At 49.2% G+C, this 27,995-nt stretch overlaps 1 protein-coding gene across 3 annotated transcripts; it reads right to left on the bottom strand.

Moving 5' to 3' along the window:
• Positions 1 to 118: 118 nt before the first annotated feature.
• On the bottom strand, positions 119 to 27,896 carry STK40 (serine/threonine kinase 40). 3 transcript variants are annotated; one of them, XM_028739203.2, is made up of 11 exons: positions 27,770 to 27,896; positions 12,971 to 13,084; positions 10,716 to 10,801; positions 10,253 to 10,396; positions 8,864 to 9,091; positions 8,227 to 8,279; positions 5,777 to 5,892; positions 5,392 to 5,536; positions 5,172 to 5,291; positions 4,243 to 4,327; positions 119 to 3,265 (listed from the first exon to the last, which is right to left on the bottom strand). In XM_028739203.2, exons 1-11 carry the CDS (start codon positions 27,888 to 27,890, stop codon positions 3,047 to 3,049), a joined length of 1,431 nt encoding a protein of 476 aa, XP_028595036.2. In that variant the 5' UTR covers positions 27,891 to 27,896; the 3' UTR covers positions 119 to 3,046. The 3 variants fall into 3 exon arrangements, with proteins under 3 accessions (XP_028595036.2, XP_028595037.1, XP_077787973.1); XM_028739204.2 differs by lacking the exon at positions 27,770 to 27,896 and adding an exon at positions 27,265 to 27,285; XM_077931847.1 differs by lacking the exon at positions 27,770 to 27,896 and adding an exon at positions 21,520 to 21,714.
• Positions 27,897 to 27,995: the final 99 nt, after the last annotated feature.

The following is a 27,995-nucleotide window of genomic DNA, read 5'->3' as shown; positions in this document are numbered from 1 at the left end:
TCTCTCTCTCTCTCTCTCTCTCTCTCTCTCACACACACACACACACACACACACACACACACACACACAGAGCTTGGCTCCAGACAAAAGTCACCAGCACCTTCCAAAACAATACAGATTTAGTTCTACATTATGAAATTTTATTGCTGACATGCAGGAATAGTTGGATGTAATACAAAAATAGGTCTCTATACAAATTATCTTTGCAATTTTTTTTACAATAGGATCTTTTGTCTCTGGTGTCTCACCCGGCTTGTAATCCACAAAAACACAACCCAGACAGCTCACCCCAATTTCCACACACCCTCACTCCCCATTTCCTTTCAGTTTGCTTTTCATCACCATGTCCAGAGTTGGGCGGAGCACACAGCTTGACAGCCTGTCGAGTATTGCTATGTTTTTTGAGGATGGGGAGAGTCCCAATGCAAAACCCACAGCCAGCTCTGCTGGGGAAGATGGTCAGTACTGGTGAAGGGGAGATGAGAGAGAGAAAGGAAGCAGAGGGAGCAGTGTCTGCCCTGCCTGAATTCTGAGAGGGGAAGGAAGAGCCGGCCCTGCCCAGGGGGCTTCTATTGCTACTGACACAGGAAATATTCCAGGCAGAGGAGAAGTCCACAGAAACCTCCTGCTTGGGAAGTGGACTAGAAAGTTGCCGTGAAAGCTGGCCCACACCTCGCCTGTCATCCTACACTTCTTCCCCCACCTTCCAATACTGTTAAGAAAACACATCAGCTGGGACTGCAACCCCATAGAAAGCTGTAGGTAGGACTGAGGGGAACTGCTAAGGGTCTGTCTTCAGCAGAATAGTTCATTTTGGAGGTGTGCAGGCCCCGCTCAAGCAGGACACCTTGCATGTGCTTCCAGATGACATGATGGGCAACTCAGATTTGGAGTGGGGGATATATCTTACCCCCCCCCCCCCGGACAGAGGGATTCCTCCACCTTGTGGGCTATGATGGTGCTGCAAGCAACAGTCCCAAAAACCACCAGGGAGGCTGGGCCCCAGGACACAAGATCCAGAGGCCTACAGCAACTGGCTCACCTGGAGAGGTTTGGCTCACAGAAGGGGCTGTGAAATGGGAGCCCAAATTTACTGCCCCCACCTGGGCCAAGCAAGGGGTGCCATTAAGCTTGTTAGCGTTCACCAATCCAGTTTTGGCTTGATCCACAGAGCTAATGCCTTATAGACAGGTTTATGCTGTGTTTCTTGGCGAGACTGCATGGGGGGCTGGTGACCTTTGAGGGGTTGGTTCCCGTCCATCCCTAGTGAGAGAGCAAAATAAACTGTTCCTGGGTTTCCCTAACTCCATCCCCTGTTTCCCAACTTAGCAACGATGAGAAAGCCAGAGAACAACCAAAGCAGAGTCTGCCCCACAGAGGGGAGGGGAGTGTAGATCAGGCACAGAGGTTCTGCAAGGAAGTTTACACGTGGTTGGTTTTCTTCTTTTCTCTTTTTAAAGAGATTTGCAGAATTCTTTTGCAGTTCTCGTCAGTAGAAAAGAATTCTTTGTGCTGAAGTCAGATTTCAGGATCTACAACCTTCGCTAGTCCTCCTCTTTGCACCATGCAAACACATTCACACTAAGGGAGGCCGTTGTCCTTGGCTGGTTCATTCATCTCAGGGTCATCCAAGAGCCCCACTCCAGCCAGACTGCAGAGGTCTTGAGCCAACTTCCTTCAGGTCAGTGTCGCTTCCTGGATACCGCAATGCTGCTTCTGCAGGCATCCAGTGGTTCAACAGGGTGAGTGGGGAGGGGACACCTCACATTTTGAGACAATTTTTGAAAGGGTGATGAAGGCTGACGGGAAATGGGAAGGGAGTGGAAATGGGGCAGCACAGCCTAGGGAGGGTTGCTTGAGAACAGCTTATCTGGCAAGAGAGGCATCCAGTTCCAACAAACGAGGCTCAGAAATGATCCAGCCCAGTCCCAGCAAGACCTGCCGTTTGCACAGCATCAGGGGAACCACTTCCGCCCACCCCCGCAAAAAATAATAATAAATGTCATGGTGGGGGAATTGTCTGTGACAAGATGGCAATGGCAAGACAAAGCAAAGAGCACATAAAGGAGTGGAGACCAGCAGGCATTTCTGAACCTGAGACAGCCTGGGGGGCGGGGCGGGTAGGGGACAAAACAAAAACGAAGCAAGCAAACCCTTTTCACATTTTTCACAGATTTATCCCTTCAGCCGTACCAGTGTGGGTGAGGAGGAGGCAGGGAGAAATGTCAACAGAATTAATGCAACGTTACTGCACCTTTCAAAAGCTACCATTTAAAAAAGAAAGGAAGACAGAACAAAACAAAAACCCTCCCAGGATATCCCCAAATAATTAAAGTGATTGGAAAAGGGAGGTTTGGGCCCTCAGAAAAGCTACATTTTTTTTAAACAGCCCCTGGTTTGGAACTCTTTCTGCAGAGCGAGGCTTTCTCACGTGGAGAGAAGCTCGTAGTGGAGGCAACCCATTTGCTAAGCCTGTGGTCACGCAGAGGGCCCGAAACCAACGTTTACACAAAATATATTCAAACCAGGTGTTAAATTAAAAATAGAACAAAGGGGATGGGGGAGAGGGTTTAAGAAATAGTTACTTTCATGAAACCCACCAGGGGGGAGGGAAGAAAGGAGGGGGAAATGATTAAGCTTATTCAAACCAGACAGAGCAAAGCACGGCCCACGTGGTCTCCGCAGCAGTCCAACGTCTGCGTCAGAAAAGAAGCCTGCGGGGGCAAACTTTGCCCAAAAACGCTCCTCGTTTCAGTCCAGAGAACAGTGTGGTTAAAAAGAGGCAGAGAGGTAGATTTCAGAGTCATGATTAAAAGCAGATTAGCTGTCTAGGTGTGGAGTTAAAATCCGCCAGCCATTTCCCCAGACAGTTGGGGTCTTTCCCCTGCTGCCCCCTCCGGGGTCGGGGGGCAAAGCCCAGCAGGCGAGGCCCACTGAGCACTCAGCACACAGGGAAAGACTGCTACATTGTGAGGGATCCTGGGACCTGGCTGTCGCTGTCGCACGCCCCGTCGGGGGCAAGAGACCCACGGTGGGGTGGGAGGAGCTACTTTCGAAGGTAGCGCTGTGCAAGGATGGCCGCGTCCAAGGGGTTCATTGGCTGGGCGTCGTGGCCCAGGCGCCGCACCGGAGGGATGTTCCCAAACTGCCGCTTTTGGAGGAAGCTCTTGGCCTCGTGGAGCGTGTTCTTCTCCTCGGCCAGCAGCAGCTGCTGCCTCATGTAGTTCTCAAACTCGTACTGCGAACACTCCTCCGTCACCTTCGCCTGCGAGGAGAAGCAGCCCTGTTAGAGACCACCAGGAAGGTGGCGGCCAGACCTGCTTGCAACAGCATCCCCCATTCCCCTCAGCATTTGTACACAAGCTCACTGCTCCACTGCACACACCAGGAAGCCTGCCAGGCCCGTTTTCTGCATTGACAAGTCGCTCCCCCCCCCCCATGTTCAAGCGCCTGAGAATCCCAGATTCGTTCAGAGCAGTGGGCATTTGACTTGAGAGCAAGCTCTGAGAAGCGACAAAGGTCTCTGCTGCAAGGAGCAGCCAGATTTGCAGCACTCGAACACAACCTGGGGGCTCTTAATATTTGGCAGGAATGTCCTCAAACAGTCCAACTGCCAAAAGGAAAGCAGGAGGGGCCTGGAGGAAGGGCAGGTGGAGTCAGCTAAGAAGGGAAGGGGCCACCTGCAGGTGAAGAGGGAGAAAAAGAGGAGGCCAAGAGACCAGCTGAATTTCATGGACAGGCAGAGGTGGTTGACTTCAGATCCCCAGTAGCATTTAATAATACTTAAGAATCTGCATTAAAATTGCAATTGGGTTAAAAAATGTGTTGCTATCTCAGAGAGCTTTCTCAGCAAGACATTCGTTTTCCCCAGCCATCACTCCTCATCAGCTGGGAACCAACTGATGGAAAAAGCCCCCAAGGCCAGCAGAGACAGATGCTGCTGGGTACCTGTTCTGCCCTGTTTGTTTCATTTCTGACTAGACAACAGATCACACCAAATGTCCTCAAAGCTTCTGTCTGAAAGACACCCCCCCCACACACCAGCGAGTTCCCATGTGGCTCTGGAAGCAAAATCTGGGATCAAGCCACCTGAGAATGGGGCTTCAGAATGGAGCGGAGCTCCTTTGACCCTCCGCACAGCTTGCAGAAAATATGCAAATCGAGCAAGACACACCATCCAATCAGGCCGCAGAGCCCGCCTCCCTCAAGGGCAAGTGGTCCCGCTCAGCAGGCAGGTCTTACCTCGTGTGCGCTTTCTGGACTGGCCACCTGGTCGTCTATGTCAGGCACCACTTGCAAGGGCCCGCTCAGCAGGGACATGGACTGCCTGCAGGAGAGACAGGCTGGTGGGTCAGGAGGCGGCACATTTGTGCTGACCTCAGAGGTGGCCTAAGCCCCCAGTTGGAAGACGGCAACCCTCACACACTGCACCCAGGAGCCTTGCCCACCCACCCACTTCACCATTTCTCAGCATGTGAAGCAGCAGCACAGGACCGGGGTGGGGTGGGGGCAACATGGTGCAAAGGTTATTATGGATGCTTCTTTATCAGTGGACCGAAGGGTCAAGTGCTGTAGGCACTTGTTCATCACATGCCGCAGGCAGTTGTTCCATCCCCAGGATCCTTTTGACTGTCCTTTGACAGCTCTACAATATCTTTTTAAAGACCTGGTGGTCAGAACTGTAAAAGGTCTTCCACAGTGCCCACTGTCAAGAAAGGCAGGCCTTTTCCTGGGCTGGGCACTGAAGGACACAAATGGGGTGCTTCCATTTAGTAGAGAAGTAAGTAAAGGTGGCTTCTCGTGCTTGATTCGGTACTTGGGTCTAAAACTTGATTCGGTACTTGGGTATAAAACTTAGCTCAAGAAGATGCTCTTCTAGCAAAGGGAGGAAGGTGAGGAGGAGGGTGAAATTATGCCGCATCCACCATTAAGAAACAAGAGACATGGCCCAGGGTGTTCCTTCCCCAGAAATTGAGACAACACTTCCTGTGTCTTTTGGCCAATGTTCAAAGCATTTTCCAAAGACTCCTCCACCCAGCCTTCCCAACAAAGCTCACTCCTTTACCACAGGCCAGCTTTGGGCTGGAGGGGTGAGATGGGCGTTTGGCTTGATCCATCTGCAGGGCTCTTTGACGGATTTTATCCCCTTCCCCCTGCCACCACACACTCACCAGGAAGCAATGATGGAACTGAGGGAGTCGAGCACTTCGGAGGCTGTCAGGCGCTGCTGAGGGTCCAAGACGAGCAGCTTTCGGATCAAGCACACAGTGTTTTCCGACACCCGCCCATCTCTGTTAGGAAAGAGCGAGAGTGAGGGGCAGTGTAGCTACCAAACCAGAGACACCAAGGCCCAGAACCCCGTGGCCAGGCATGCCCCCGACCCCCACTTACTCAGGGATGGTGTATTCAGCAGCCTTGATCTTGCGGAAGAGCTCCTGGGGGATGCTGTCGTAGAAGGGGAACTGCCCATACAGCATGGTGAAGAGGACCACGCCCAGGGCCCACATGTCACTGGGTTTCCCACGATACGGCCTGCCTGCAAACAGAGAGAGACGGCCCTGGAGAGTTAGCAGAGCCCATCCAGGAGGAGGAGGAGGAAGACAAAGGAGAGGCGCTAAGCAACCAGCCTGTGGGCTGGTCTCACGTTCCCGTTTTGGGCCCAACATTGGAGGGGCTCAGTGCTGCGTCACATGCCTGTGATGTCATGCGTGCAAAGCAGGCAGGAGGCCCTTTTGGGAGAAAGGTCTGGGGGCTGCCACGGGATGCTGCTGCCTACCACTGAGGACGTCAGGGCTGATGTAGGCGGGGCTCCCACGCTGGTCCTTCAGGAGGTCATCTTCACTCACCAAGTGCTTCCCAAGGCAGAAATTTGTGATGGTGATTCGGTGGGTCCTGGAGGGGAGAAAAAGTTAGTGGCCGGGTAACGGGGGGTGGGAGTGAGGGGTGCTGGAGTGGTATGAATGACCGGGGTGTCAACAAAGACACTGAAGGCCGCTCTGAGGAATAATGCCAAGCAGCTAACAACAGTGGATGGACCAGATGGGGCTTTTGGGAGTTTGGTATGACATACACATCAGAATTATTCAGAGCCACCCTTCAGCTGCAAAGCTCTCTGGGTGACCTAAGAGCAGTGAGTAACTCTCTTAGTCTAGCCTACCTCATACGGTAGTTGGCAAGGGCATGTGGGTGTATGGATGCAAGACCATGTACATTGGCCTGAGCAACTTGGAGAAGCACTGTATAAATATGTCGCTGCCTAGCTATCTAAATTTGTGAACTCAGGTTCAGCTTTAACTTTGATGTTCAGAGTGTCCTCAAAGCCCTGATTCAGCCTTCACCAACTTGATGCCCTCCAGACGTTTTGGACTAAAACACCCTTCAGTCCTCCACAAATGCGGAGAGCACTAAGATGGCAAAAGTTGCATTAACCCCCTGGGAGTTGGGGGTCTGGCACTCCCCTGAAAGGTTTTGATCATCTGTGCCAGATTTATTGACCTTCACTCAAGAAATACGAGCGGACCTTTGACAAGTTGGGAGTGGGAGGGAGGGACGACGGAGCAAGAGGCCTGAATGCACAAGAATCAGCAGGCCTGGATGTTCTTTGGCTAAATTAACTGAGACTTTTTTAAAAGAAAGAAAGAAGCCAGCATTCCAAACAGCCAGCTCCTGATGACTCTCCCGTGAGCGAGGGGTGGAGGATGGCCTCAGCTCATAAACATCCGCCATGTCCTCCTGGCAGACGACAATGTTTTCTTGGCAATGAAGCCATCAGGAGATCAGCATCCAAGGTGCTTCAGCTGTGAAATGTATGAATGGCTGTTTTCAGGCAGCCAAAAACTGACCTCATCCCACAGGGGATCAGGAAGGAGCAATAAATGGCACCACTTGCCTCACTGTGATCCTGGATGAGCGAGGGCCACCCAAAGGGCCTTTCTGCACTACTAGGCTGTTGCTCAACAGATATGTGTCTGCTTCACATCTCTCGCTCCACAAGGCCATTTGATGCACTTTTAACGCAGTGGTGGCAACAGAAACAAGAACATGCCCACAAGAACATGGCCTTGTGCCCACCTTGAATGCAAAACACTGCTGGATCCCTGGGATAAGGCCTACTCTGGAAGGGTTCATTCTTGGTAAAAGAGCCAAAGTCAATGAAAGGCACTTTGAGCCACGGATATCACTTCAGACAATCAACTGCAGGGCTGGAACTCAGAGAACCTTCCAGGTGCGAACCAGATCCTTTTTTCAGGGTCGTTCATCCCCAACTCCCTAGAACAACTTTCCCCATCCCGGTACCCTCCAAAACTTTAGGACTTTAATTCCAATCAGGCCCACTCAATGGCCAACATTAAAGGGTTATGAGAGATGCAGTCCCAAACACCTGAAAGGCACTAGGGTTGGGAAAGGCTGCTCGAGAAAACTGTTGCGTTTCATTTTTAGGAGTGTAAGAGCGGGCCTACTGGGTGATATCAGAAGGTTCATCTAACCCAGTATCCTTTTTCCAAACGCAGCAGCTTAAGTATCTCCAAGAAGCTCACAAGCCAGACATGAAGCCACATGTATGCCTTGTATGTTTCAGAACAGATATAACTTGTGTTTGTGGGTGGCAGGGGCTTGAACAGGCAAAGTCTTGCCAGAAACGTGAGTCACATTATGCGGAGCATGTGAGTGTGTGCAAGATGGATACAAAACCTACTGATGTGAGATAACATCTTGTTTAAAGGGGTGCATGGAGCTGTCAACGGCATTCCTCACTGTGACCCCGAGTTGTCTGGGAGCAAAGGAAGGGAGAGGGCAGTGGCAGCTATTGGAAGTTACACTCTGATGATAGAACTAGTTGGCCTCATCTCACTTGAGGCTCTTATGAGGTCAACCCTGAACTGGTGCACAAATGACAAGGCTGCAACACATGTTCCTGCATCAGATGTCTAAGGGATGAGACTGACATGGCCTCCCTCCTCCAGTTTCTTTCTCCTGTGACCTCGCTAAACTCCTAAGGAAGGCCAAAGTGCTTTCTCCAGGGGAAAACAAGCAAACAAGACACCGCCTTCTAAGGTTGCTGTTTGATTTGTGTGCGGACGCACAGACTGAAAAGCGGGAGCTTTCTTGGCAGGTGTTTCCCAGCACATACAGGAGCTCAACTTTCTTTGGTGTGCAACCTCAATCCGCAGAAATCCCACCAGCTGCAAATAATGTTCCAGAGTGAAAGTTGCAAAAGGGGCTCACCTTTTGTTGAGCACCATGTTCCCCAACTTCAAGTCTCTGTGCACAATGTTCTTCTAGAAAGACAAGAGGGAATTTATACTATTACAGTGGTACCTCGGGTTACAAACACTTCGGGTTACAGACTCCGCTAACCCGGAAGTAGGACCTCGGGTTAAGAACTTTACTTCAGGATGAGAACAGAAATCGTGCAGCAGCGGCGCGGTGGCGGCAGTGGGAGGCCCCAGCAGCTAAAGTGGTACCTCAGGTTAAGAACGGTTTCAGGTTAAGAATGGACCTCCTGAACGAATTAAGTTCATAACCAGAGGTACCACTGTAGAACAAAGTAGATTATTTGGTAAGATAAGAAACTTAAATGCTTAATTCAATCCCCCCAACCCTAAAGTTGTGCTTGCAGAAAATGGAGTGGATCAAGATCCCTTGTTCATTTCACCTGGCCATTTATGACCTGAAGGCCTTTTCACCAACTAAGTTGGATATAAGAAGACGCTTTGCACAGAACTCTTTCTAGCTCAGCATCGGCAGACCCCATGCCCCCCACCAAAGCACCAGGCCCCCCGCACAGCCACGTGGCTGCCAAAACCCCACAAGGGCCCCACATCTTCCTCACAGCTCCCTGAGACAAGCAGAGACACCCTACCTTGTGCAAGGCTTCCACTACCCGCACAACGTCGTAGAAAATCACGACAGTCTCCCGTTCGCTGAGGCGCTTCTCCTTGATGACATAGTGCTGCAGGTTGATGAGGTCGGCTGTCTTGTCGCTGAAGTCATGGGCGCAGAGGCAGTCCAGCACCAGACAGATGCGCTTCTTCATCTTACGCACCATCCGGTTGGATTCCAGGTCTTCCACATGCTCACAGGCTCGGTCCTGCAGAGTCCCAACAAGGATGGAGGCAGGTGTTATTTTAATCTGGGAGAGATGGTGCCAAACTGGCCTTTCCGTCCATCAGTGGCTGACCCCCATACTTGCTGCTTGTGTGGTTCCCAAAAGCCAAGACCCCTATCTAGGCCACCACTCCTTGGCATGAGAGGTCACAGCCAACCCCAAACTCTACACCTGCATGATCACAGACATGCAATAAAGAGCCCAGTTATGGTTTTGGGGTTGGGGTTGGAGGAAACTAAGGTATACTCAGAGCTGACCTCCTGAAATTAATGGGCCTAAGTCAGTCCTGTCCATTAACTTCAATGGGTATATTCCAAGTATGACTAATACTGGATGCAGCACTTCTGTTTCAAAAGCCTCCTTTCCAAAAAAGTCTCTTTCCACCAGCACAACAGCAGCATGTGTGGCAGGTCTGGCCCATTCACCTTCTCCAGTCATGTGCTGTATTTACATGGATGGATGTGTGTGTTTGGTGGGGGGCCTGAGAAAAGGCCTTATTGCTGGATGTATGCTGGAATTCTTCCCACTAATGTGCCACAGACTCAAAAGGCTGAACTGCTGAATGTTCCACTGAAGAGCTTCCTAAACACTTCAGCGTGGGTCACCCGCAGTCTGTATTATGAACTGCGATTTCTTACCTTCACCATAAAGTCCAAGGGTGGGTTACAACAATGTAAAAATATTAAAACCGGGCAAAACAAGTTACAGTCAGAAGAACTTGAAGACCTTAGCAAAGCCTGAACAGAGTGATATTTCATTGTTGCAATATGATTGGAGAACATGGAGTCACTGTGGCACTGGCAGCCTCAGCAAGCAGCTTTAAAATATATTTGATCTGATCTGATTTGATACTTTATTCCACTTTTCAGATAACAGATGCTGAGCTCAAAGCAGCTCATAATAATCATAATAGCATTTGGGGGGTGGATCATGTTGCAAACACTATAATATCAATAGAGTGACATATAAGTGAAGCAAATATGGGGGCAATCATGGTCACAAGAGCGGCTGGATAGGTGTGCAGTGTCTTTTGAGGAACACAGGCCCCACATCTCTCCAAAGGGCAAAAGCTGATAGAACATGCAACCGGTTGGGCTGGGCAGGGATACAGAACTCCAGTGTGGCCAGGATGGCTGTGCTTACCTGGAAAAGGCCGTGGTGGTGGACCACCCCGTCCTGGTTGTGCAGGAGGGAGAGAAGCGAGTACTCTGTGTGGAGCAGCATCTTGCCCTGGCGCTCCTCCTGGGTTTCCGTGCCTTTGTCATTCCTGTCCTCCAAGGTGAGGATCTTTGGGGAAAGCAGGCAAAGGAAAAAAAAAAACCACACACACACACATATTGCATTCCTTTCTCGAAAGTCAACAAGCTCCAACATCAAACTCTGTGCTTGGAATATTTACAGCTGGACCAAGGAAACCCTGGTGCCCGACCTTTGGGGACTTGGGCAGAGCTGCAGCACCCTGGCAGCACTTTGTGCTGTGGTGTCAGCGGTTTAAAGGCTGACCATCACAGAAGGAACAAGGCCACAGACTGCAGCAGCTGCCGATGCTTGCGCAACCTGGCCAGCTCTTCTCCAGAAAAAAGGATTCCACCTGCTTGGTGTTTACCTTGAGCTGGTAAAAGTCATCTGTCCCATCCTTCCTTGCCAAACACTGGACGATGCTCGGAACTGGGGAGTTGCCCAAGCGAGGCCCTGAGAAGGCAAAAGCAGAACAATGGACTTTGCTTCTTCTGACTCATCACCTACACTGCTCACTGCTGGCAGTTCAGCTGCCGACCCTGATCATCAGGAAGTTCCCTTTCCCTGCCCGGGATGGATTACATGTCTTTCCGTAAGTCACACAGCATGGAGGCCCAAATGCTTTGCAGCCCCAAGTGAGCGTTGATGAAAAGAAACAGAAAACAGCAGCCACATAAACAACGTTTGTGTGACTGCTGTTTAGGAAGTATGGGATACGGTTTTTTAATATATATATATTTTTAAAAGTCCAGGATTATCTTTACTGTCTCCCTTTGTGTTAGTGAAGTGAGTGGAACAGATATGCTTGAAAAATTAGGAAACCGCTCTTTTGGCTCCAATATTTACATCTCAACAGTTGTATTTCTAAAAATAGTAAGACTTTGAAGTACTGTCATACTAATCCGGTAGTTCAAATAATCTGGTGTCAAAAATTTATGGTAAGAAGTAAAAAAATGTACAGTATATTATTAAATTTTGCATAGTAGTTGTTAATAGCTTTTAAGAAGCCTAGGGAGAAATGAATGGCTCAGATATATCATATCAGATATGACACTTCATATTTGCAAGAGATTCACCTCAAACCATCTGCTGGAAAAGGAGAGAATCATTAAACTATGTAAGTGGTATCTGACCCCAGACAGGCAGTTTAGAATATTTAAAAAGCCACAGATCATGGCTGGTGCTGTACTCAAAATATGGCTAATTTCTACCACAGATGGTGAGCTTGCTACAAGCTAACTACACATTATGCCTAACATGAGGTTACACAATGCCACTAGATCCTCTCTTGAGGTCAGTAGGTTATGTGAATGACACAGTAAAGAAAGAAAATTAGGGGCTAGTGTGAAAACTATTGTCAGCTGCAAAAATAGTGATTACAGAAAAGTGGAGAGTCAATTGTTTTTGTCACATCAACAAAATGTGATTGCTCGAGATTTGGACTATTGTAGAAATTGCCAAGATTACTGAGAACATTCAGTTAAGAGATGGCAGGCTGGGGGACGGACGGACAAAGTTTTCATCACCACTGAACATTATTTCTAAACTTTCTGAGGAATAGATATGGATTAGATATTAAATGCTATAATCTATTCAAACTAATTTAAGTGATTATGGTTAATGACTGCATTTATAATCCTGGACCATACTGCATCTTATTATATTATCATTGTAGTGGCCTTAAGTGTATTTGATGCTATTGATTGGTATTTTAGTATGTACCAACCTGGAATTAATCTGAATAAGGAAATATAAAGACGGAATGGTATCTGGTAACTTAGAACTAAATTACTATTCTTCTTCATTGCACATCTAAATAGAGAGAAAGTATACCTACATTTTAAGGAGATACAAGAAAGGGCACCTCCTCCAGAATTGGATCATGGCAGAAACGTCACACATGCCAGAAGAGCCTGGCTGTTTTTTACTTTTGGCGCAAGCCCTCCTGCTGCTCAGTGGTTGCCAGCATAGTCTAAACCACCACAGGACCTTTGGAGGCTGCACTTGGGCTATATTACAAGGAAACAAGGTGGCCAGGATTGGGCACTGGACACAGCAAACCACAAAAAGGAGAAAGGTCAGGGCCAGATCTGTGGAGCAGTGCTTGAATGACGACAGCCGAGTCTCTGCTGCTTACCAGGAGGGAGAGTGGGAGGGGCAAGGAGGTCGGCAGGAGCAGAGACAATACAGCATCTCTGCCGGTGTGTTTGCACAGCACTGACCTCCCCACCACCTTGCCCCTCCTACCTTCCCAGTAAGCAGCAGTGACTTAGCTGTAAGGTGAGCAACACTGTGTGCTACTGAGGAGCACCAATGTGGTACCAGGGACAGAGCTCTCCTTCAGAACCTTACCTATTCCCCCTTTTACCAAATTTAGGGAAAAAACAAGCTCCTAAGCCACCTGGCTGTGAAAATAAGCTTGAATCTGGAGGGATCTCAGATGCCAGAGGGGTGGGCAGAATATGACCATGTTGCCAGAGAATTAATTGTGTCCAATGCAAGCCCTATGCACATTTGATTAACTTGCATTCTGCACGCCAGCTGCAGAGTAAGCACAGGGTAGGTTGCAGCCTGCCTTCGCCAGGTGCAATGCAGCAGATCACAGGCTCTGTTCCTGCTTACCGAGAATGAAAGGTCCTGCCCGCTTGGTGTTGCTGCTGGAAATTCCTGGGCAGAAAGCCTTGGTGGATGTTTCCCCGCCCCCTCTGTCGGACACTCGCTGGTTCATTCTGAGTTCTGGGGAAAGAGAGCAGACACTCATTGTGAGACCCTGAGGGAGCCCCCTGACCTTCAAGTCTTTCCCTCTGTAATGCTGTATACTAGGCTACAAAGGGGGGGGGGGGGAGAGAGAGAGAAGTATTGCATGATCTCCAAACTCAGGACCCACAGAACATAGCTAACTTCCCATAGTAAGCGTAAGGTTGGCATGTGTCTCTAATTTTGTGTTATGTGCCTCCCTGCCAACAGCTATTTTCTGAATGGCACCTACAGTACTCACTCAAAATTCAAAATGGTCCTAAAACAGTGACCCCTGCTCTAGCAGCGAAGGTGATTCCTCGAGCAGTGTTAGAAACTCAGATATATAAGCTAGGCGCCAAATGGCTCCTTAAACCAAGGTTACAACCACCAAAACGGAATGTCTAGTTGCCGTTTTGGCGGTAAAATGTCTTTAAAGTCTTAATTTTCAAACAATGGACTGACTGAGATTGATTCTCATATAAACATCTGGCTAGTTCAGATGACAACCTTGAGCTAGGTTAAGAACTTTGAGAACTTAAAGAAGAAAGCGCTACTTGATCCAGAGACAGTCCATGTATATACTGGCTTATTCCAACCTTTTTCTTAATAGTGACTGCTCCTGATCAAGCTGCACAGAAAAAGCATTTTGGTTCCAGAAATGCATTCTAATTGTGCCTATAAAAAACAAGTGATAGAATTCTACAGGACGGGGTATTAGTGTGTGAAAACAGTCCAGATACAATGATCTCCAGATGATGGAGATGTCAGGCACCATCCTGGCATCTTCACTTGGTCGCAAGTGCTCCATAGCCGGGTGCAAAGTGCGACTGGTGCCTGGCTAATTCTGAACACTGTCCTCAAGTCAATAAATGCAACTCTCTCCCGCTTTATTCCATCCCTGCCAGGGACAGCCCCTGGGAAAAGATGGCTGTGCAACCCTCTTTATTCCATTGTGCCTTTGCCATGCACTCACAGCCAGCAGATACTGCCCACCCTGGGCAAAGGTCGCAGATGAAACATACAGGCAAACCAAAGGCTAAGAGAAATTAACTGTGCCCCTGCCCAATGCCCAGGATCAGACACCAGATTGGCCTCAAGTGATCCACAGATAAAACAGGCTCAGCTGCAGCAGCAGCAGCTGTCACAGCCTTGTTATGTAGGACTGTTGCTTTGCCAATCACAGCCAAAATCCAAGCACATTTAGACTTTTCATACAAGAACAGAAAAGCACCAATAATGTGAACACCGCCTCTAAGGTTGAGTCAAATAGGATGAGATGTAAAAAGGCCCAGGTGCTCCTGTTATGAACCAGCAGTGGCCACAAACTGAAGCAGTGGCATTGAAGCTGCCCACGTTGCAGCTTCTGGAGCCAAGAGCCTAAGGAATGGTGGCTGAATTGAAAGCACATTCACCTTCCTTAAGAGGCATCACCCTACACGCATCCAAGAAAATAGGGCTGAGGGTGGTCTTTGGAAACACAAGAGGGATTTCAAAATGGGGACTGTGAGCCTGCTCAGCCCCTGGCGCACAGGACCACCCACCCAAGGCTGAAGCAACTGAGCATAATGTGACACAATGGGGAAATACGAGAGAGGTTCCCACGCTGCTGAAGTTGACAGGCATGCAGAGGAGATGAGTCACTTCTCCCTGGAGACTCCTGGCGGGCACCATTTGTCATCAAACTTGAAATGTCAGCTGTTGCTGCAGCCTTGCCAGGACAGAGAGCCGCCCAGGTGGCAAGGGGCCAAGGGGATCTCCCAGCAGTGGCTGATGTTCTGTCAAAAGAGGAACAAAGGGAGCCCATGGGGGAATCTGGCCGGGATCTCCCTCGGGCTTCTCACCCTGTGAAAGTTCACTGATAAAACAAATACACAGAAGCTATGGTGAAACTGTGGGCTCAGCCAACCCTCCAAGAGCTGCTGTCACCTGCCTTCAGCTGATACTTGGTGGCAGAGATTATGGGAGAAGAAGATCTGTTTGTTCATGAGGAGAATAGGCAGAAGGGCACTGCCTTATTACGGTCAAAGGGGAGAATGTGGGATACCAAAAGAGCCATCCAAAATCTCACAGCACATTCCTATTCGCCTCTCTGAGTTTACTTGGTACACAAGAACTGGTCTCCCTGGCCAGCTTTGCCTGCCCATCTCTTCCAGACCGAGAATCATAAACTCAACAGCAAAGACTCCATAGAGCACCAGTCAATGCAGGAGGGCTGAGAGCAGAAACGGATGACAGATGACCCAAACGAAGCACAGAATTCAGCAATCTGGAAAATCTCAACTTTTTTTTTAATATAAAGGTATTTTTTGCACTCACAATAATCCTTGAGGAAATCTATGCCCAGTAAAGACATTCAAAGTTGGGGGGGGGGGGGTTAGAGCTAAGCAGTCACTGCTACTGCCTGGGGTTTGAGCTGCAACCATCGGCAGAGACAGAGGAAAATATGTAACTGGCAGAATTTATCCAGGTTGCAGGACACAGCTTTTCTAGGTGCCAAAATGCCGGTATTGTGATGCCAAAAGCCCAAGCACGTGGCTCGGAAAGGCAGCAACGCTGCAGCCTGATTCAAAGCCAGCTGTTCTCTGCACTTTGGCCCCCAGATTTGGATCTGGCTGCCTCCGAAGAGCAAAAGTAAACATCTGCTTCATTCTACTTTGCGTGGCCTGCAAGCAGCAGCCAGCCAAGCGCAGCGCCTTCTGTTACTGAACCATAGCCCACCCTCTGGCCACCTCCTCTTGGCTTCCAAAATCTGCAACACAACTGGCCTGCAAGTTCTGCGCAAGGAAACCCTGTTTCTGAGATGCTGAAGATGCCGCAAAGCCCAGCTATGCAGGATGACGGCGAAGCCACACAAGGAGAAACTGTGTTTTTAGCCCTCAAAGCTCTCAGGGTGTCTGTGGTTGCTGTTAGGGAGAAGAGAGGCAGCACGGCAGATAAAGCGCTGCAGGGAGAGAGTGAGGAGTTTAACTCCCATCATCCTTAATCATTGGCTGAGGCTGATGTGGGCAGGAGTACAACAACAACTGGAGGTCCACAGGTTCCCCAACCCTAAATGTGCCTAGAAATGAGGAGACAAGCCTGCAGTCCCACCCAATAAATACTGATGCGTCCTTAGAAGGAAATCTTTCCTAATAAAGAGAGGAGCATGGCAAGAGTGGTTCTTGATGACAATGCCATCTGCTGCAGGGGAAGTAAGCAAACGGATGCGGGATACAGAAGACGACCTGGTACGGAGGTAAATCTAAACCAATGTTTTGCATTACGAGCTGGCATTGCACCCAGCCCCTCCCCTCCCCTCCCCTGCCTTTGGTGCAGAGAAGCAGGAGGGAGTTTGGCTTGCGTTTTAGGTTAAGCATAGCTTGCTGTGCTGTCTGAACCCCAACAAACTGTGGTTAGCCTTAACAACCGTCAATGGGGAAAAGGCAGCTTAAAGCCACAGTTTATGAAACTGGCTTGTTTCCACTAACTATGGAGTTCAGAAGATTAAAATGGAAGTGGAAATTTCCAATATCCTTCTGGCAGCTGTAGTGGAGACGCGGTGCATGCTGGTGAGCGCCCTGACATGCTAGGGATTGTGCATGGGACCGTCAGCATACAGAAGATGCACAAAGTTGAGGCAGGCTTAAAAATGAGTAAGTAAGTAAATAAGTAAGTAAGTATTTTTGAAAAGCTCTCTTGGATAGGCAGTGCGCCAATGTGAATCTGCCCTGGACCAGGGAACTCTATCTAACAGCCTTCACCATCCAGATGACCAAAGGTGTGCAAGTTATTTAAAAGACTTAAGCAGGCTTCACCAAGCCCACTCTGGAACCATAAAAGAGGTTGGGGCTAAGGAAAAGTTGTAGTCCAAAACATTTGGAGGGCACCAGGTGGGTGAAGGTTGGTCTTAGGTGACATCACCTGGCTTTTTGGTGCCAGCAGTATGTTTTTAGGCCTATTTCAGAATTTGGCTTTCTAGGCACCAGAATCAAATACCTATCATCAGGCGTCTGGATTTCTTCCAGCCCTGAACAAAGGCTGATGCAGCTGGAAAACAGAAGAACCAGGGACTTTGGAAAACTAGAGATTAGAGCCCCACTCAGGCATTGTTTAAGCATGCAGGTTACCGCATGACAAACACAGTAGCTGTGCCCCCAGCTTGTTTTCATCACCTTCCACAAATTGAAGGGAAGCTGTCTGTAGCAGGAAGCCTCTTGTCTCTGTACATTTTGGAACACTAGTGGAAAGCATTGAAAATGGGGGTGGGGAGAGCTAGCACCCTCCCCACAAGCTTCTCACGTGCTAAGTTACACGCTTAAATAGCACGTGAACAGGGCTCAAGATGCACCATACCAATCAATTCATATAACCAGCCCAGTAGGAACCAGAAGCAGAGGGGAGGGGAGGGATAAGAGGAGAGGCAGGGCCCCAAACAAACGAGGCTGGCCTTATCCAAGTGCCGCCGTGCTATACCAGTGTTTCCCAACCACTGTTCCGCGGCACACTAGTGTGCCGCGAGATGTTGCCTGGTGTGCCGCGGGAAAAATTAAAAAATTGAAAGATTTTTTTTTTTTAAAGTCAAATTTTCGATTGGGGCGCCGTCACTAGATGACCCCTGGGGTTCCCTCCCTCCCTCCCTGCGCCTCCCTCCTCCTCCTCCGGGGAGGCCCTTCCTGGCTCTCGGCCAAGGCTTGGCGACTGCCACTCACTCACTCGCTCGCCCACCCGTCCCTCCATCCCTGCACCCAGCCTCTCCCCCTCCGTCCCCAGCGCGGGGGCTGCCGGGATCCGTAGTCCCCTTGCCCTTGGGCTCCGCGCCCGCGCGGGGTGCGCAAACTACGTTTCCTGGCAGGCCGGGCGTTTTGTTTGAAGCGCTCTTCTCCCGGCCATGGAATGAGCGTGGCGGCGGCGGCCGGGCGGGCAGGGGCTCTTCCGCGCAGACCCCGCGCAGCCTGCCTGCGCCCCCGCGGAGATCGGGCGGCAGGATGGAGGCCGGGGATCCCCGCGGAGGCGGAGCGGCGGAGGCGGAGGCTGCCCCCCAGGTAGGGCTGCGTCGGGGGGGGGGGTATTTTTGCAATGCTGCATCCGCGCCGGAGGGGACGCATCGGACCGCGGGGAGACCCCTTGGCGGGCGTGCAAGGCAATGCATGCGTGCAGGCGTTGCATGGAGTGCAGTGCAATGCAATGGCAACGCGGCGCCCTGCATGCATGCATGCAACTTCCACCGGCGCTCCGGACTTGGCAGGTGAGGGGGGTCCCCAGTGGGCGGCAGAGAGAGCCGGAAGGGCGAAGGGGAGCCGGGGGGGAGCAGCGCTGCTCCCCGAGCCGAGCCCGGGGGGAAACTTCGACGTCGTTGCGCCGGGTGTTGGAAGCGGAGGCTGGCGGGGGGCCCTCACCTGCAAAACCTGGTCGCCTCTCATATATTTCGTGCATTGCATTCATCGCCCGCTTTCTCCTCCAAGGAGCTCCCGGGGGCGCGCGTGGTTCTCCCCGTGTTATCCTCGCAACAACAGCCCTGCGAGGTGGGTCAGGCGAGTGGCCCAAGGGAGCACCCAGGGATTGTCCTGGCCAGGTGGGGTGATTTGAACCCTGCTCTCTGCCCGGTCTTCGTCCTCATTTAGCCCCCACATGTGCATGACTGTGCATGACTGAGGTTTTCCCCCCTCGTCTTGGCTATGGTGTGAGTCTGTGCTGTTAATTAATGGGGTTCTGCCTTCGGAGAAGATGAGCCAGCCCTCAAGGAGGTGATTATGTAATTTGCTAGCAATTCATGTCCCTCCCGGCATGACGCTGCGCGCTAACGTCACGGGGCTGTAATGGTGGTGTGCCTCGAGATTTTTTTCATGAAACAAGTGTGCCTTTGCCCAAAAAAGGTTGGGAAACACTGTGCTATACATCACACAACTACCTCTCCAGCGCTTAGGAAGTTATGTTTCTTCTCTGATGCTCCAGAAATGGTGGGAACAGACTGGAAGGACCAGAAGGTTTGCTTTGGATTAAAAGTTCTATCCAAGGTGGCCTTGCAGAATGCTAGAATTGTAGAATTGGGAGAAATTCTAAGGGTCATCTAAGTCCAGCCCCCTGCAATGAAGGAATCACAGCTAAAGAATCCCTGACAGATGGCCACACAACCTCTGCTTAAAAAAACTCCACCAACTTCTGTGGGAGTCTGTTCCACAGCTCTTACCATCAGAAAGTTCTTCCTGATGTTAATCAGAACCTCCTTTCTTGTAATTTGAATCTATTGATGCGGGTCATAACCTCTGGAGCAGCAGGAAACAGGTTTCCTCCTTCTTCCATGTGGCAGCCCTTCAGATATCTGGAGATGGATATCTCCATGTATGATAGGAAATCTCTGGTGAGACCTTTTCTTTACCAGCTGGGCAGGTGGAGTAGCTTGTAGATTTTGGAGTATTCATGTTCACAAGATAGGAGCTGGAAGATTTCAGGGCTGTGATGAAACTCTCTCGTTGTCACCAGTCAGGACAGACCGGTGAAGGCCTGGTTTGCTTACCACTGTGCACAGACATCTTACGAAGGACGAGTATCAAGAGGTGGAAATGACAGGGAAGAAGATTTCAGCTAAACATCAGGAGGAACGCCCTAGCGGTAATATTACCTTGGGCAGAGATGGGCACCTCTGTTGGAGTTGTTTAAGCAGAGACTGCCAGTAGTCTGCCAGGGATGCTGCATCTGCTGTAAAGGGGACTGGGCTAAGTGACCCCCTAGTCCCCTTCTAATCCTCTGCAAGAGAGCCCTGAGCAGCATGCAAGAGAATATCCGCTCCACTACACACACAAACACACATACAGGTATATCTTGTTCAGTTCTCTACATCTCATCAGTCTAACCTGCGCCTACAGTTGGGAGATACTCTGGTTCCTAAAAGTATCACAACATTCCAATACCTCTGCACTGGAATGATACTTTCCTAGCCCTGATAATCACTGCATGCTGCCACATAGCACCCGAAACACAGAACAGGATTATCTACAACTGTGTATATGTTTCTTAGCAAAGTCCTGCTCCCTGTTTGGTAGCTCTCACCGCCAACGGAACTCCAGCTTGATGCCCCATTATGCCACTGAAAATACACCCCCAAAGTGTTCTTTGGTGACTAATAAAAAATGGGATTAGCAAACAGGTCTCACTTTCAGCCTTTTGTCACACTGACACTTCCAACCATAACTCAGCTGCAGTAACGTGCAGTTTTTGCATGTTGTGCTGCTACATAACTGATGACCCCAAAGGTGATACAGATATTTAAACAAGAGGTTTGATCCATGATGACACAAATATTAAACACCTTACTGGTGAACCCATGCAAGGAAAGTGCCAACGTCTGATTGCCCCTGTCTGACCAATCCAATACAGTGGTACCTCAGGTTACATATGCTTCAGGTTAGATACACTTCAGGTTACAGACTCCGCTAACCCAGAAATAGTACTTCGGGTTAAGAACTTTGCTTCAGGATGAGCGGCACGGCAGCAGCGGGAGGCCCCATTAGCTAAAGTGGTGCTTCAGGTTAAGAACAGTTTCAGGTTAAGAACGGACCTCCGGAACGAATTAAGTACTTAACCCAAGGTACTACTGTATGTACTTTGATCAGATCCCATTCACTGATAGGCTAAAGGCTGTGATAAGAAGGTTCGTCAGAGGGCAAAGACTTTTCCATCAGTCAAAATCTCAAAGGAGCTCACCTTGGTAAAAAGCAAAAAAGTTGTATGTATGCTGACATACTCATTACACAGAGACACAAAAAAACTCAGTGCAAAGTTCTTCTACCCAGTAGTAATGCTGGGTAGGAAATTTCCCACCGTTACCTTTTTCAAAGGAAAACGTTCCACTTTTAGAAATGCACTACTTCATAAGATTGGTAATATAATGAACAGACACAACTCAGATTGGGTAACAGGACAGATACAATACCACTCAAACCTAAAATCGATGTTTTAATTGTATGATATTTAGGTGACTATACTTAGGAAGCACATATATTTATGCACAGAGCTCTTCAGACATGGTAAAATGAGTACGTTAACAGTCTTCGGATCCTTCATTTTCCCTTCATGCTGCAATCCTAAACACACTTTATAAAAAGTAAATTCCACTGTGTTTAATGGGACTCACTTCTGCGGAAGCAGACATACGACTGTGCTGTTAAAATCCAATGATTTGTGGGAAGCATATGCTACTGAGCTGTCAGGTCTTAATGTATTTCTGCGTATGTCAATAAAAATATTTTCCAAGTAAAGTTTTGATCCCCCCCCAACTATAATACTTAAGCCACGCTAACAGCTCTTTATTGGTCTCCCCCAACCCAAAATTTCAGCTCACTGACTTGGGCTACAGGGGCTGGGGAGGAAACTTACAGCTCAAAAAAGGAACATGATAGGTTAATAAACAAGACAAACAAACAAAACTGTAAGACTGTAATTCTAACCCCACTTACCTGGGAGTAAGCCCCAGCAGACATTGTTAGAATTGCACTATTAGGCAAACAAACATGCTAAATGAGATTTCCAAAGATTTAGAGCAGCTGAGGGGGGGGGGAAGAGAAATAAATTTAAATGTTTCCAGAAAAATTTCAGAATGTCTCCACAAAATAATATTTACACATGCCCCAGTTGTTGCTCAAAGGCAAAAAACTCTGTTTTCCTTGGGACATCAGCAACCCAGTGGGCCGTTCGCTGGTCAAACTTATTTTAGCGCCGTTCACTGGCCGAAGGTATGCCAGCTATGTGGGTTTGGCAAGTTTAGCTCAGAGCAAGCCACAAGGCTTGCCCACATTTGGTCATACGGATAAGGAGAGTGGGGCGAGTGGAGGAAGGCCATGGCACTCGAGAATAGTAAGCCAGCCTGGTCATGATACCTAACAGCTGCACTCTTCCAAAACCTTCATCCCCAGAGCCAGAAGCCAGTTTTAAATGGGCACTTCAGCCAATGGAGTTTGAAAGGGAGGGAAGGCCTTCTTCTCAGAAGTCCCTTGCTGTTTTATTTATAACTTGCCTTTGATTGAGTTAGTCTCAAGACGACTTACAAAAGATTTGAACAGCAGGCACAAACCCCCAAACAGCCCTTGGCCTCTTGGTTGAAAGATGGGGCCAGGACACTTTTCCTTTCTGCTCTGTGGCCTCATGTGGAACTTTAGAGGAGAAACTCACTGAAAACCCAATCCGCAGGGAAAAACATGGTCTCTGTGGGCCAGATGCCAGGCAGAAAGCAATACGGAAGACACAGGCATATGGAGCAAACAGACCTTTCCAAGCACGAGTGAGGGGACACAATTGCTTGTCCATGACAAAGGACCCCAGGCCCGGAAAAAAGGGGTCTGAAGTTACCGTATTTTTTGCTCTATAAGACTCACTTTTTCCCTCCTAAAAAGTAAGGGGAAATGTGTGTGCGTCTTATGGAGCGAATGCAGGCTGCACAGCTATTCCAGAGTCCAGAACAGCAAGAGGGATCTCTGCTTTCGCTGCACAGCGATCCCTCTTGCTGTTTTGGCTTCTGAGATTCAGAATATTTTTTTTCTTGTTTTCCTCCTCCAAAAACAAGGTGCGTCTTATGGTCTGGTGCGTCTTATAGAGCGAAAAATACGGTATGTGAAGTATTGTTCTGGGCCCGACTAGTGAACCTAGATTTCCTTAGCTTTGCCACTTGGGGATTCCTGAAGAACAGATACATCAAGGGTTCCCAAACTGTGGTCTGTGGACCACCAGGAATCTCTGAGCCCTGTCAGGTGGTCTGAGGTGTGGCTGTGGATTTGTGGCTGAAGACAGGACAGCGGCAATCCATCACATTCAACATTCATACTTGTTTTTAATCGTATTTTTATTGCTTCTCTTATTTCTTACATTGTATTTTACCATTTGATTTCATATTGCAATACAATAAAACCCAAATATGAGAAGTAAAAAAGCAATGCAAAAAACCCAAAAACCCAGTGTCTAGCACATATTACAATTACTACAACAGGCAGAAATATCACGTGGTCCGCCAAGACCTGCATCACTTTTCAAGTGGTCTGTGGGGCGAGGGTTGGGAACCACAGGAGGCATTGATTAATCTGGTTGCTGCCTCTCCTAGAGGAAATTAATAGCAGCCTAAACAGAACCACTGACCTGTGCACACCCGTCCTGGGTCAGGCACCTGTTTCAAGAAGGACAGGTTTCTGTGCTATCAGTCACCAAAGTTTCTCATTGAGGAGCTATAATTATTGTTATTATTAAGAAAATGTATTTGTCCCTTTTTCTTGCTACAAGAAACTCAAAGTGATTTACAAAAACAAAACAAAAAAAATCACATGCATACAATTAAAACAAAGGAGAAAATATATTAACACACATAGCATTAAGAAGCCATAAATCATTAACAGAGGAATGTTTTTGGGTGGCACCTAAAGATATGTAACCATGGTGCCAGGTGAGCCTCCCTAGGGAGAGCATTCTACAAACGGAGGCAACACAGAAAAGGCCTTTTCTTGTGTTGCCACCCTCTGGACCCCGTGTGGAGCTAATGCACTGAAATAGGAAGTACATGAGCATCTTGCTCAGTATCTGCACCTGCAATCTGCACACGCTATGCTTGTCATGTCCGTAGAGGAGATCCATAGCTCAAGGCCAGAGTCCATGCTTTGCATGTAAGTCCCAGGTCCAATCTTTAGTTAGCACCTTCGATTAGGAAGGGAAGAAACCACACAGCTGCATGCTAGATGGAACAGCCAACATGGTGCCCTCCAGATATTGTGGGACTATAACCCCCATCATACTGGACTACTGGCTGTGCTAGCTGGGGCTAATACGAGCTTTAGCCCAACACCATCTGGAGGTCTCCACATTCCTTGTCATCAGATTAGACAGTAGTAGGCTTGATGAGCCAGCATAAAGCAGCTTCATCTATCCAAACAGATCAGAAGACCAACATCCATTGGCAAAAACACTGCATTTATTTGGAAAATGATACCCATGACAAATGTGAACCAGCCTTGGAAAAATATCTTGCTATATGGATTTAGAGATCAAACCCAAATATATGTGCATGTGTGCAAACGCACACTTTGACTCTGTTACTTTGGGCTCTGATCAATTGTATTTTACAGAGGCTTGCCTGGTGCCATCACTACATATCTTCCTGTGCCAGGCAAAAGCATTCCTCTTTATCCAGGCCTCTGGCTTCTAATTATCTGTGGCATTTTTGCATGGATGGAGCGTTTTAATGTAGAGATTTTTCTTTGCTGGTTTTAACTTGTGTTTTAGTTTAAAATGTTCTAAGTCATTTTGAGTTGTTGCGGCAAAAAAGAAAGCAACTAATAAATTTAATAAACAATAATGCCTCTAGAGTACTGCTTTTTACTTCTGGGGTGTAGCGCTGTAATCAGGGCTAGAATCATGTTTAAAAGGAAGATCAGAACGCTCAGAATGCCAAATAGACCCCACAAAAGCACATCAGGTTAAGTGCTATGCAGCCTGCCCGTGAACTAACACATAACCAGAAGCAAACCACAGGATGTATTTACATGGCCTGCCTTTCATTTTCTCACTCTCATTCATGCACATGAAGACACAGGAAGCCAAGTTTTTCATCTCTGACAGCTAAGATTTTAACTCTATACCTGACTAACTCCTCCGTAAAGACCTCAAGCACAAGATATCAGATGTATTCCTTATGCCCATAAATCAGCTCCTCTCACTGCCCGCCCCTCAGCTTCCCATCAGAATTACAGAGCATATCCAAGGGTCATAGAAGCTATCAGAAATCAAAGAGAGGTTTTAAAAAAAAAAGTTGTCAAGATTTAGAAGCTACACAGATTCTGTGTAAGGTGACAGGAATGCCAATGATTTCTACGGATCACCATCATGGGTATCATTACCTGACTTTCCTACGAGGCTATGGCTGGGTCTGCAAGCCAGCAGACACAACCAAGCAACTACCTGCAGAGAGGACTGTAAAATGAAGCCTAGTCTCTCAACCTTTCTCTCCACCTGAAGTGGTGGACTGCACCTTACTATAAAACCACACCTTAAGTTGCAGCATTATCAACGTGACAAAAAAAGGAAGAACTGAGCAGAGAAGCAGCCCCGAGAAGCTTCAGGTTGAAAAGGGAAGAGTGTGGTACACACATGAAAGGAGAGCAAGCTCTGAACTCTGGGCCTGTTTTATAAGACAAACTTGCCCCAAATCACACAATGGAATCAGAGGCAAAGTATGCCTACAGAGGAGAAAGGCTTACTCTATTTGTACTCAGTATGTATATTTGCAATTAAAAACAAATGTTACAAGGCGAGAGAGAGAGAGAGAGAGAGAGAGAGAGAGAGAGAGAAGGGCTTAGATCAGAAGACCTAAGAAGACTCATAGTTCTCCACAGCTACACAGTGACTTGAGATATCTCAAGTTCTTGGACACGAGGATCAAACTGCCATATATATATATTTTCCAAATCTTATTCGAGTAGCTGCTAGTAGAATTTCTATAGCTTTCTCTCATTAAGGAAACTTGCTTCCATAGACTTCTGGAGACAGAGACAGAGCAGAGGCGAGGGTTATACCTCTGCTCCAGCTACTTGTGACACCAGAGTCAGAGGACTGGGAAAACTTTGTCCCACCTCAACATTTTAGCCAGTGGTAGACCTGTGAACTTCCCCCACAGCTGTCAAGTGGAGCCACAGCAGAAAGCAAGGAGCTGTTAAGGTGCAAAAGTGCTGCAAGATCTTTTTCTGCATCATGGAACACAAGGGCCATTATTCTCATTTGAGAGGAGCAAGTATAGTGGCTAAGAGCCAGAAATGTGGAAGCTCCCTCTCCCCCCCCCCCCATATCTCTTCTCCTACAATGGCCACTGCCAATCTTTTTTCCCTTCAGACTCAGCTCCCACATTAGCCACATTGAGATAGTAGCTGTAGCTAATCATGTTTAGATAATGATGGTGAAGTGCTTCAAAAACTCTACAGCGCAGTAGCCATGCTCACTAATAAGCAGAGATAATGGTTTGCCATGGCAGAGCTGGGCATAGCCAGGTTCCCACCACATCCAGTGATAGTGGTCCCTGAACACTGACCACATTGAGTGGGGCTGATGGGAGCTGTAATCCAATAGCATCCAGAGGGTACCACAAAGACTATCCTGATCTGTGGGACCACACTTTCTCAGAGGGCAAAAAGCAAATTCTCGTGATATAACTTTTATACACAAAACGAGTTGCCTGTTGCTTGCAGGGAGAAGGCTGAGCCCTCATATTTCTCTTAGCTCTGCAAAGGAGCCCACCTGTCATTCCTGAACAAGGATTGTTTTCATCCCCCTGAAAAAGTGCATGTGGGCTCCCAGCCTCTCCTGGGCCAAGAGTCCTTCCTCTCACCTTCCTTCCTGCCCTGCACTCAGCACCACCACAGGAAAGCCCTCATGGGTTGCAGCCTTTCCTTAATCTATCATCCCCATCCAGAGAAATGAGCAAAGCCAAGCACAGATCTCTTGAGCAGGAAGGGATGGAAGTGTGGGGAATTATGGCATGCTGCAGCAGCCCTGGAAGGGGTCAGGTAGAGGAGCTGAAGCAGCACACATGCCAGAAACAAAGCAACTGGCCGGTGTGGGGTCCCGGTGGGTGGGGGAAAGATGGGAGGAGGCGTAGTCACGGGAGGGAGAGGAAGGAGTCTCAGCTGGGGGCAGGCAGGGAAAGAGAGAAAAGAGGGCTTGAACGTCGCCCCCCCCCCCCATATTTTTCTGATTGCAACAGCATTAAATGGACATGAAATCAGAGCGGCCAGCAGGGTGTGTATGAAGAGAAATGCAAGAGAACAAGATGAAAGGATCAAAGTAGAGGGGCAACATCAGTGAGCAGGGGGCCGATTTCTGAAAGGAAGGAGTAGGCCAGACTGCAGACGAGGGCAAACCTGAGGGTGAGAAGCAGCCATGGCCAAAGCAACTCTGTCCTCGCCCTGCAAGGAACAGAGCGGGAGTCTACAACCGTTTCTTTTTGGGGACGGGGGGGGGACTCTATGCCGGTGATGAGCGACTGATTTCCGCAACGGAGGTGTTCAGGGGGTTGTCTCCACAAACCCGTATCCCAGTGAGAGGCCGGAGATGGGGAAGGAGGGGCGTGGTGGCTTACCGACCAAAAAGCTTGCAAAGGGGCACGTTGGTCCCCCCTCCCCGATTCCCCGTCCCTCTCTCCGCCGCCCCAAACACCGTATGCCAGATCTACTAACCCCCTCGGCTCCGCGCCGCCTGCAGTCCTACGTGCCCTAAGCAGCCTTCCTGGGAAGGCCACCCCGTGGAGCTCAGCGAGGCTTACTCCCAAGAAAGCCTGCGCACCAACTGCAACGGGAGTCCAAGCAGTACGTAGAGGGCTGGGCTGCCACGGCTGGCCCTTGAACGAGGGGTGGGAAGGAGGACGGGGAGCGCTCCTCTACAGGACGCCAATTTGCCAGCCAGACCCTCTGCCAGGAGACTCCATTCCATTCCCTGCTGGGCTGCCGCGGCTGAGCCATTCATAAGAGCCAAAGCTGCTGCCGTACGGGAGGAGGAGGAGAGGCGGCGGGAGGGCTCCTGCTCAGGACACCAGCTGGTCAGCCGGCCAGCCATGCCCTCTACTAGGAGACTCCATTCCAACCCTACCTACCCTTTCCCACCCCCGCCCCGAGAAAGATAAGGTTTCGCGCGCACCGCGGCGGGGGTAGGTGGGCGGGCAGGGGGCGGCCTGCCCCTTCTTACCCATCGCCGCCGCCTCCGGGCCCGGCCCCGCCGGCCACCGTCCGCTTCTCGCCTGTCCCAGCCAACTCGGGCTCTTCGACTCCGCCACCTGACAACGGACGTGACGCGACGCTGCCGTCATCGCTAACGCCGGCCACGCCCCCGCAGGCTGCCGCCGCCGCCATCTTCTTCCCCGGAGCCTCGGCCTGTGTCAAAGATGGCGCCGACAGAAGCAAGGCCGGGCGGA

Source organism: Podarcis muralis, chromosome 7, assembly GCF_964188315.1.
Source record: "Podarcis muralis chromosome 7, rPodMur119.hap1.1, whole genome shotgun sequence".
Classification (NCBI taxonomy): domain Eukaryota; kingdom Metazoa; phylum Chordata; class Lepidosauria; order Squamata; family Lacertidae; genus Podarcis; species Podarcis muralis.
This window is presented reverse-complemented; position numbering and strand designations above follow the sequence as displayed.

What these genes read in the sequence shown, in the direction of transcription:
- STK40 (XM_028739203.2), bottom strand. Translation starts at nt 27,890, where the DNA reads ATGACGGCAGCGTCGCGTCACGTCCGTTGTCAGGTGGCGGAGTCGAAG. An exon ending in CCCGGAGGCGGCGGCGATGG is followed by an intron (nt 13,085 to 27,769) that starts GTAAGAAGGGGC and finishes CTCTTTCCCCAG; the next exon opens with AACTCAGAATGAACCAGCGA. An exon ending in ATGACTTTTACCAGCTCAAG is followed by an intron (nt 10,397 to 10,715) that starts GTAAACACCAAG and finishes CTTTCCCCAAAG; the next exon opens with ATCCTCACCTTGGAGGACAG.